Consider the following 10152-nt stretch of genomic DNA (forward strand, 5'->3'; position numbering starts at 1 on the left):
GTGCGGCTCATACTGTTGCCACCTCAGAGTGAATCCTCCTATATGATATCCCAACCCCAACAACCCTCACACCACGCCCCAATGCGATTTTAAAAATCACCATGTGTCGGTACATCAATACTAACATCCATTTATTTGTTTATGGTGATTTTTTAACACGCCAATTTCTTAAAATGTTGTCCTAATATCCAACCATAATTTATTAGAAGAAATGGTATTTGGCTCTCACAAGTACAACACATTATTCGAGAAGTTGGAACAGACACAGCAGCCTTCTATAAGGCAAAACGTAGCGGTTACAGCATGGTGTGCTTTGGTAAAACATGGGTGGGTGCTGGGTCTATAACCATTATGGTTTGTTAAACTGGGTGATCAATGAATGTCATTGGCACACATGCCTTTTATTTAGACATACAAGAAAAATTCCGGAAAGTGATAGGTAAACTAAGGCCAAATAATTTTTATTATGTGCTTGTTTAAAAAGAATAACACTACATCTTTTTTATACAGTCTCCTACACTGAGAAGCCCACATCTTTCAGATATTTCTACAACGGAGGAAGATTTTGAAAGATTTGAGGAGGATTGGGAGCAAAGTGCCGAATTTAGAATCTGGAGGGCGAAAGTTGAAGCATCGCGCAACAAACAAAAAGCCACCACAAGTGGACATTCGAAGGTATTTATTTTTATTTCAACCAAAGATGATTTCAATTTTTCAATGTAATGATGTTTAAATTGTAAATTCTCATTCTGTTTGCAGATGTTCCACAGCAAAAGGCAACATTTACAAAATGTTCATCACAGCCGGCCACAAAACAGTCAAGAAAAGAAGCGTCCCAATGATAGGCAGCGATCAAATATCCGTAGTCAAGAAAGCATGCAAAGTGATACAAATGAGGTTGCAAGGTTTTCTGATGACTCAGCATCTCATCATTCTTCTGGTGAAGGATCCGGTGGTGAAAATCTGAAAAGGGCTCAACGTGGCGTACGGTTCAATGAGTCCGAGAATTATGCTCTGGTGGAGGCAGTTGATAGATATTATGATATGTTGTTTGGCCCAAGGGCACCAACTACAGCTCCAAAATTGAAAAGAAAGCTGTGGAATAATATTGCCGAAAAAGTCACCTCTATATCAGGTGTTCAAAGAGATTCCAAACATTGTATCAAAAGGTATAGTGACTGCCGCAGGCAAACTAAAAAAAAAATGGGTATGCAAAGAAGACATGAGATAGGTACAGGTGGCGGACCGGAGATGAAAATAAAGTGGCTTTCCTGGGAGGAAATAATCAAGAAACGATTAAACCCAATAATGATTTATGGAGTGAAAGGAGGTGTTGACTCTAGACGAGGAGGCATTCAGGAGGAAGAGGAGAATCCTAGAAAGAAAAGAGGCAGCAGAATTAGCAATGAGAAAAATATGTCTAGTAAAAATGGTAATAATTTAATAGCATAAAATCTATGTACCAAAATGTAATGAAATGTTATTAATAATATTTTTACCTTCATTAGATGAGCGTCAACATTTAATGCAAGCGGAAAGAAGGCACAATAATTCCAGCAATCGAGTTCTTGAACGTTCGAAAGATAATGATGGCAGTGGTATGGCTGAATTGCAAAGTATACCCACATGCTTCCTTGAATCATCTGATGTAACCGAAGTAACGTTTGAGGGTTTCAACAGCAGTTCCATAGATAATTATTCCGGTAACCGATCCTCAAGGGAGAGAAATTCTCAACAGATGGAATGCGAGAGTACTGTAAATCCAAAAGAAAAAGGTTAGTTTTTTTTTTAAAAATAGCTGTGTATTGCGGCATAAAACCAGTTTATAATCAAGGGATGTATTTTAGAAAGTGTTTATTTATCTACATTTTGGCCTTTACTTTCTCAACAAGTTATTATCTTTGTTATGGTGGATTAAACAGTAATACTTTTTTGGAAATGTTATGCACTCCTTACATGAAAAGTGTGATTTATTTGTTTATAATAAATTTAATGGGAATTTTAATTACAGAAGATATGCCTATGACAAGTGGAGGACTTTCCTCCGGAATTGGTCGTTTTTTTAGGCCTGATTTAATTGAAAATTTGTCTGAGGATGGAGATGTGGAGGTGCGACAATCGGAATCAACACCTATACGTAAGTAATAATATATTTCAGCAATATCTTTGGTTTTCTACTACACTCTTCATTATTTACAAATAAAATCAAGTAATTGAATGTTCTTCAAAATTTCTCTATCCTTACAGCATCTCAAGCAAGGCAGCTTGGAAACAACGACACATCAGAAGAACCAGAATATCTGCATATCAGAGCTTTGGCAGATCAAATGCAGCGGAGACATGTTGACTTTGAAAAAGTTTTAAACAAAAGACTAGATAGCTTAGAAAACACTTTTAAAGGTTTTATAGACATAGTAAAACAGATTGATGTAAACCGCCAGAGCGAATACAAAACTACTCAGGATATACTGAATATTATAGCTGTGTCAATCAACAAATTGGTTGACAATACAACTAGCCACGCACACAGTTTAATGAAAATTTCAGATGCTAATGCACAATCAGCAAATACCTTTAATATCATGTTAGAGTGCCATCGACAAACTTTTGCCAGTACAGGGTTGATTGCTACTTCTCTGAAGTTAATTGCAGAGGACATGATTGCAAAGTCGCACAAAAAAAACATAAGTGAAAAACAAAGAAAAGCATCAGTAAACGAGAGGAAAGGGGGTGTATTTCCCACACAAAATACCTATTCCTATTCCCAAATGTACACAGGATATTCAGGCATGTTTCCAAATGTTAGAGAGCCAGATCATGCGACAACATCTTGTGTGCAACCTGAATCGTTAGCTAACGATCTGTCATTATCAGCACCTACACACGATGACGATGAAACTCAGATTTCACAGGAATTATAAAAAATTTAAAATTACAATGTTTTCACAGTAATAACTTGTAACATCCATCTCCATCCAGATCTGACTCTGGACTCTTTAGGAAGGAATAGGTATTTTTATTGAGAAACTGCACTTATTTAAGTTTTTATTGTTTATTATCTATAAGTTATTTTTTTCAATGCAGCAACATAGGAACCATTGTCAACACTGGCCAACCTTCTCCCCCCAGATGTGACGCACTGCACATTTGGAAGGAGCAGCATGGTCAGTGGTGACAATGGTCATTGTTAACAACAAATGACAGTTCTGAAACTTTGCCTTGTGGCGCATATCATTTGTGCTGATTTCAATGTTCCATTGTCAACACTGGCCAACCTTCTCCCCCCAGATGTGACGCACTGCACATTTGGAAGGAGCAGCGTGGTCAGTGGTGACAATGGTCATTGTTAACAACAAATGACAGTTCTGAAACTTTGCCTTGTGGCGTATATCATTTGTGCTGCTTTCAATGTTCCATTGTCAACACTGGCCAACCTTCTCCCCCCAGATGTGACGCACTGCACATTTGGAAGGAGCAGCGTGGTCAGTGGTGACAATGGTCATTGTTAACAACAAATGACAGTTCTGAAACTTTGCCTTGTGGCGTATATCATTTGTGCTGATTTCAATGTTCCATTGTCAACACTGGCCAACCTTCTCCCCCCAGATGTGACGCACTGCACATTTGGAAGGAGCAGCGTGGTCAGTGGTGACAATGGTCATTGTTAACAACAAATGACAGTTCTAAAACTTTGCCTTGTGGCGTATATCATTTGTGCTGCTTTCAATGTTCCATTGTCAACACTGGCCAACCTTCTCCCCCCAGATGTGACGCACTGCACATTTGGAAGGAGCAGCGTGGTCAGTGGTGACAATGGTCATTGTTAACAACAAATGACAGTTCTGAAACTTTGCCTTGTGGCGTATATCATTTGTGCTGATTTCAATGTTCCATTGTCAACACTGGCCAACCTTCTCCCCCCAGATGTGACGCACTGCACATTTGGAAGGAGCAGCGTGGTCAGTGGTGACAATGGTCATTGTTAACAACAAATGACAGTTCTGAAACTTTGCCTTGTGGCGTATATCATTTGTGCTGCTTTCAATGTTCCATTGTCAACACTGGCCAACCTTCTCCCCCCAGATGTGACGCACTGCACATTTGGAAGGAGCAGCGTGGTCAGTGGTGACAATGGTCATTGTTAACAACAAATGACAGTTCTGAAACTTTGCCTTGTGGCGTATCTTGGTTCTCTGTTTCTCTAAACACTTTGAATATTTTCACATTTTTTGACCGTTTTTATATCTTTCTAACTATTTATAAATGAAACAACATCAAAGGTCATGATTCATGTCAGTAGAAAATCCAAAATTGTTCAATAAAATTTTATTGAACCAAACAACATTTCAAGAATCATTTTTCGTATACAATTATTTACATTGAACTATTATAGTATAACAATACAATTTTATGACACACGATGCAAATGGTGTAATGCAAAGATTTTGCCATAGGTTCAACCGGTCATCAAGCACAGTGTTCTCCGTGTGGCCAGCAGTAGACATATATGGACCTGCAAGGGGAAAAATTAATGGTTAGTATTGGCCCTGTTATAAACAGACATGGAACCGAGTTACACCTTGCACACGGCGCATGCGCAATTGGTTTACTTTGGGTTTAAACTAGGGAATGGGTCTTCAACCTGTGGCCCTCCAGATGTTGCGAGACTACAGGTTCCAGCATGCATTGCCACATTTTTACTTATAAGAGCATGCGTAAAAGCCTCTGGCCATGCTAGGACATGTAGTTCCACAGCATCAGGAGTGCCACAGATTGAACACCAGTGGTGCAGGGGCACATGAATCAGCTACTTACCAATTTCACACAGCAGCTGAGAAGTGGGGCCTGTCTCTGGCACTTTGGAATCAACTGCAATGGCATCAAGGCAGACATCAAACTGCAAAGGGCTGTATGCGGAGGCAGCAGGAGACGTATGGACCTGCAGGGGGAAACATGAATGGGAACATAGCGTGCTGGTCAGTAGTGGCCCTGTTGCAGATGGACATGGCACCGAGTTACACCTGGCACACAGCGCATGCGCCCTTGGTTTGTTTGGGGTTTAACCTAGGGAATGGGTCTTCAACCTGTGGCCCTCCATCAGGAGTGCCACAGATTGAAGACCAGTGGTGCAGGGGCACATGAATGAGCTACTTACCATTTCCACACAGCAGCTGAGAACTGGGGCCTGTCTCTGGCACTTGGGAATGAACTGGATGTGGCGTCAAGGCAGACATCAAACTGCAAAGGGATGTTTGCGAAGGGAGCAGGAGACATAAGGACCTGCAGGGGGAAACATGAATGGGAACATAGAGAGATGGTCAGTAGTGGCCCTGTTGCAGACGGACATGGCACCGAGTTACACCTGGCACACAGCGCATGCGCCCTTGGTTTGTTTGGGGTTTAACCTAGGGAATGGGTCTTCAACCTGTGGCCCTCCATCAGGAGTGCCACAGATTGAAGACCAGTGGTGCAGGGGCACATGAATGAGCTACTTACCATTTCCACACAGCAGCTGAGAACTGGGGCCTGTCTCTGGCACTTGGGAATGAACTGGATGTGGCGTCAAGGCAGACATCAAACTGCAAAGGGATGTTTGCGGAGGCAGCAGGAGACGTAAGGACCTGCAGGGGGAAACATTAATGGGAACATAGAGAGATGGTCAGTAGTGGCCCTGTTGCAGTCGGACATGGCACCGAGTTACACCTGGCACACAGCGCATGCGCCCTTGGTTTGTTTGGGGTTTAACCTAGGGAATGGGTCTTCAACCTGTGGCCCTCCATCAGGAGTGCCACAGATTGAAGACCAGTGGTGCAGGGGCACATGAATGAGCTACTTACCATTTCCACACAGCAGCTGAGAACTGGGGCCTGTCTCTGGCACTTGGGAATGAACTGGATGTGGCGTCAAGGCAGACATCAAACTGCAAAGGGATGTTTGCGAAGGGAGCAGGAGACATAAGGACCTGCAGGGGGAAACATGAATGGGAACATAGAGAGATGGTCAGTAGTGGCCCTGTTGCAGACGGACATGGCACCGAGTTACACCTGGCACACAGCGCATGCGCCCTTGGTTTGTTTGGGGTTTAACCTAGGGAATGGGTATTCAACCTGTGGCCCTCCATCAGGAGTGCCACAGATTGAAGACCAGTGGTGCAGGGGCACATGAATGAGCTACTTACCATTTCCACACAGCAGCTGAGAACTGGGGCCTGTCTCTGGCACTTGGGAATGAACTGGATGTGGCGTCAAGGCAGACATCAAACTGCAAAGGGATGTTTGCGGAGGCAGCAGGAGACGTAAGGACCTGCAGGGGGAAACATTAATGGGAACATAGAGAGATGGTCAGTAGTGGCCCTGTTGTAAGCAGACATGGCACCGAGTTACACCTGGCACTTTGCTACTTACATCCATTGCAAATGAACCCCAATAATTTTGTGATGCAGACTCTTTGCAAATATAACCATTATTATATCGAAAATAAACTTTGAATCAACAACTCCAAAAAACACAGAAAACTTCAAGCCGAACAAGGCCAACAAGAACCAACAAGGCCAACAAGAACCAACATGGATCAACTCTGTAATTAGAAAGGGATAAAGTATATCGTTAAAAAATATTCAGGGACTTGTTCATAAACATGGCACACAATCTGGTGTGTTGCAACTCCATAATCGCATCACATCGCATGTAACAAATTTATATGCACTGCGATGCAATGTGATGGTCCCGATTTTTCAAAGGGTTGTATGGGAAATACTGTAAGGGTGCTTTGCAAATCCCCACTATCCAACAAGGCATTCAGTTGGATCTTAACCTGGGACAAGCGTCAAGAGGCACCCACCCAGATCGGGTACATGCACAGCTATCCACGCAAGGGGATGCTGATTAGTTAAAAACAAAACAACGTCCCCTTGCAGGGCTCGCTGTGCTTGCCTCGTTGGGGCACGGAGGGTCACTACCCTTGGCACAGGTTTCTATCCACCGCCATGCGTAGTTAAATAGTGTACAAATTGAATACCACGGAAAAATCAGTTCCATTGCATCACATTACAAACACCAAATATATATATGTAAAGTCCATGTGCATTTACATGTAAAGAACTAATGTGTGCTATACACACATGTCACAATACGATAGCAATCGTTAAAACAATAATATTACAAGGTCTGTCAACCATACTGACATGTGTGTATATACATATATATCGTTATTGATACGGATCATGATATATAGAGATATCTGTTTAAACGAATAAAAAACACAGAAATACTCACATGCGAAAAAAGTATTGATCAGATTTCTTCTGGTTTCTGCTCCTTCGTCCATGCCCACAGGTAAGACTGAAGAAAGATCCCCATGCTGGTTAACACTAGCACGAATATTCACCGGCAAACGTCTTGCGACACATATATTATGCAGAATGCAACATGCATTAATAATACCGCAGACTTTTCCCGGAGAATATAAGAGGCTACCACCGGAGATGTCTAAACATCTAAACCGGCTCTTAAGTACACCGAAGGTCCTTTCAATTACACCCCTCGATGCAATGTGTAACTCCTGGTACCTTTTTTCAGCATCACCTACAGGATTAAGCAATGGGGTCAACAGCCACGGTTTATTCGGATAACCCGCATCACCTAAAATATCAATAAAAAGTTGTAACATATTTGCTAAAAAATCATGCGTTATAATATATATATATATATATAGATTACATACCTAACAACCAGCCATCTGGCATTCTTCCTTCCTCAAAATCACGGAAAATAGATGACTGGCTTAAAACGAAGGAGTCGTGGGTCGACCCAGGAAAACCCACACAGATGTCCAATAACCTCATTGTGGAATCACACACCATCTGGACATTCAGGGAATGGAAGTGTTTTCGATTCCGATAACATTCTTCCGATTCCCTGGGAGGTGTGAGTTGCACATGGGTGCAGTCAATCGCGCCCAGCACATTGGGGAATCTCCATTTTTGAAAGAAGCCAAATTTGATCTCATTACATTCGCTGTCAGTGTCTGGAAATTTTATAACCTGGGCCGTTAATTTACGGAAAGCTTTAATGACCTGAGATAAACAGCGAGACATCGTTGGCTGGGAAAAACCGCATGTCTGGGATAAAGTTGGCTGGAAGGTGCTAGACGCAAAAAATTGCAATGCAGCCAGCAGTTTCTGGAAACCGCTGACTGCATGGTTTGACCGTACCCGGGGCTCAAGGTCAGCTTCCAACAGATCGTACAGCGAATATATATCCTGAGACGACAAGCGAAAGGTACCAATCACTTCCGTCTCAGAGAGACCATCCAGTACACGCCTAGTACGATACTGGCGTGGACGTGGAATTGAAACACGCACTGACTCACCAGAAGGAGTAAGATGCTGACCACGATGCTGATATCCACGACCCTGAACAGGACACCGATAGCCACTTGCCAAACGACGACGTCGACAGCGCATCAGGTATGTTGACACGATCATGAACATAACAAGCAAGTCAGCAAAATAATCCATTCTTGCAGACAGTGATAAAAAATGAAGGATTTTTTATCCAAAAACGCAAATTGACCTATAAAAACGCTTCCAAATACAGCTGACTGCACAAGGCTGCTACTCCATGAAATCCCAAACGCAGGAGTGAGGAGGTGTGGTGAAGTGCATGATGGGAGAAAAGAAAGGCATGCTGGGAAGTGAATTGTAATAAAACAACTAATATTTCACACAAATAACCAAAAAAAAACAATAAGGGCAAACAATCCTGCATATATTTTATGCAGGAGATCAAACGAGCCATTACTTAACAAAATACAGAGTTGAATCTATGAATTCATCACCCGTCACATGGTGAAAGGAAAATTGAGAAGAAGAGCATACACGCGGAAACATTCATATCGGTATCATATCATTGAATATGTCTGAGTGAAAAGTCGAAAAAAAAGGAAAAAAAAAAGTGAAAAAGTGGAAATATCGCTAACGAAGCAAACGAAAATGCATCGTGAAAAAAAACATTTCACTTACTCGAAAAATTACTAGATTGAATAGCTGGGGACTCTTCCATGTGAAAAAGTGAACAAAAAAAACGAGAAAAAATCCGTTTCGATACAGATTGAATACCCCCCATAATGTTAAGATTTTTTTTTTTTTGTGCAATCAATTTTTATTGAGCAATAAAAAGGAAACAAACATACATTCAATAGCAACATCGGAACAGTACAATAATGTTTCCATCAAAAGACAAGATTACAGAGCCCAACATAGTATGTGGTTAACACCTTCTCCAAGCTATCGACAATCGTGCTGGACAGTTTGATTATGGTGTGAAGACCATGGGAAAGCAGAGAGAGTCCTGGATTGGGTACACTGTTTACTACATGGGGTATTAGATCAATATAAAGCAATTTCGTAGAGACTGTCAGATAGATTTAAAGATCAAACATCCCAGAAGAAAAATCACGTTTTGTCTGCGTCACTGGAATGGACCGTTAGTGATCTCTTACAGTTTATTGAAGTGCAGCCAGGAGAGGTCAATAGAGCCACAAACACATACGCAGTTAATAGTGTACAAAACGGTGAGATTAATGTGCAGCAGAATGACAGAAGTCTCTTGGAGGGGTTTACTCTATGTGGCAGCACAATATTTTTATCAAATATCTTGTTACTGTATTTCAACAATGTACCATACTGACATCTTTTGTGCTTTTATAAAGATTACTACTTAATGGATTTATATCCTACTATTACAAAATGGATGTAATCAAATAGATTTACAGTTACAAAGCAAAAATAATCTGTTGAATAGCGCAATAAAAAAATATTATAATACAAAGGAATAGTTGCAGTGACCTCACCAAAATCACTCAAAACAATAGAAATACAATAAGAATCCCCATTCAATAAGGCACTTAAAATATAATAGGTGCAAAGGGGATATGGTCACTAGGTCTGCAAGCATTAGGTCAACAAGCATTAGGTCGACACCACTAGGTCGACATGCATGAATGTCGACAGGGGGTTAGGTCAACAGGGTCATTAGGTCAACACCGACAGTATGTCGACATGGGGAAGGTCGACAGACAACCCGTCGACATGGACAGACTGATGTAAGGAGCCTAAGAAAGCATATTATATTTTAAGCACATTACTGGATT

The 10152-nt window shown here is 41.5% G+C and overlaps 1 protein-coding gene across 1 annotated transcript; it reads left to right on the forward strand.

The window, feature by feature from the left end:
- The first annotated feature begins 500 nt into the window (after nt 1–500).
- On the forward strand, nt 501–2921 carry LOC146067183 (uncharacterized). The gene is made up of 5 exons (XM_083179163.1): nt 501–675; nt 760–1432; nt 1509–1775; nt 2012–2137; nt 2248–2921. Exons 2-5 carry the CDS (start codon nt 760–762, stop codon nt 2919–2921), a joined length of 1740 nt encoding a protein of 579 aa, XP_083035289.1. The 5' UTR covers nt 501–675.
- Nucleotides 2922–10152: the final 7231 nt, after the last annotated feature.

This window comes from Crinia signifera, chromosome 1, assembly GCF_055691185.1.
Source record: "Crinia signifera chromosome 1, ASM5569118v1, whole genome shotgun sequence".
In the NCBI taxonomy this organism is placed as follows: domain Eukaryota; kingdom Metazoa; phylum Chordata; class Amphibia; order Anura; family Myobatrachidae; genus Crinia; species Crinia signifera.

Coding starts and splice junctions, on each gene's coding strand:
- LOC146067183 (XM_083179163.1), top strand. CDS start 760: ATGTTCCACAGCAAAAGGCAACATTTACAAAATGTTCATCACAGCCGG. Junction 1,433..1,508: donor AAATATGTCTAGTAAAAATG/GTAATAATTTAA, acceptor TACCTTCATTAG/ATGAGCGTCAACATTTAATG. Junction 2,138..2,247: donor ATCGGAATCAACACCTATAC/GTAAGTAATAAT, acceptor CTATCCTTACAG/CATCTCAAGCAAGGCAGCTT.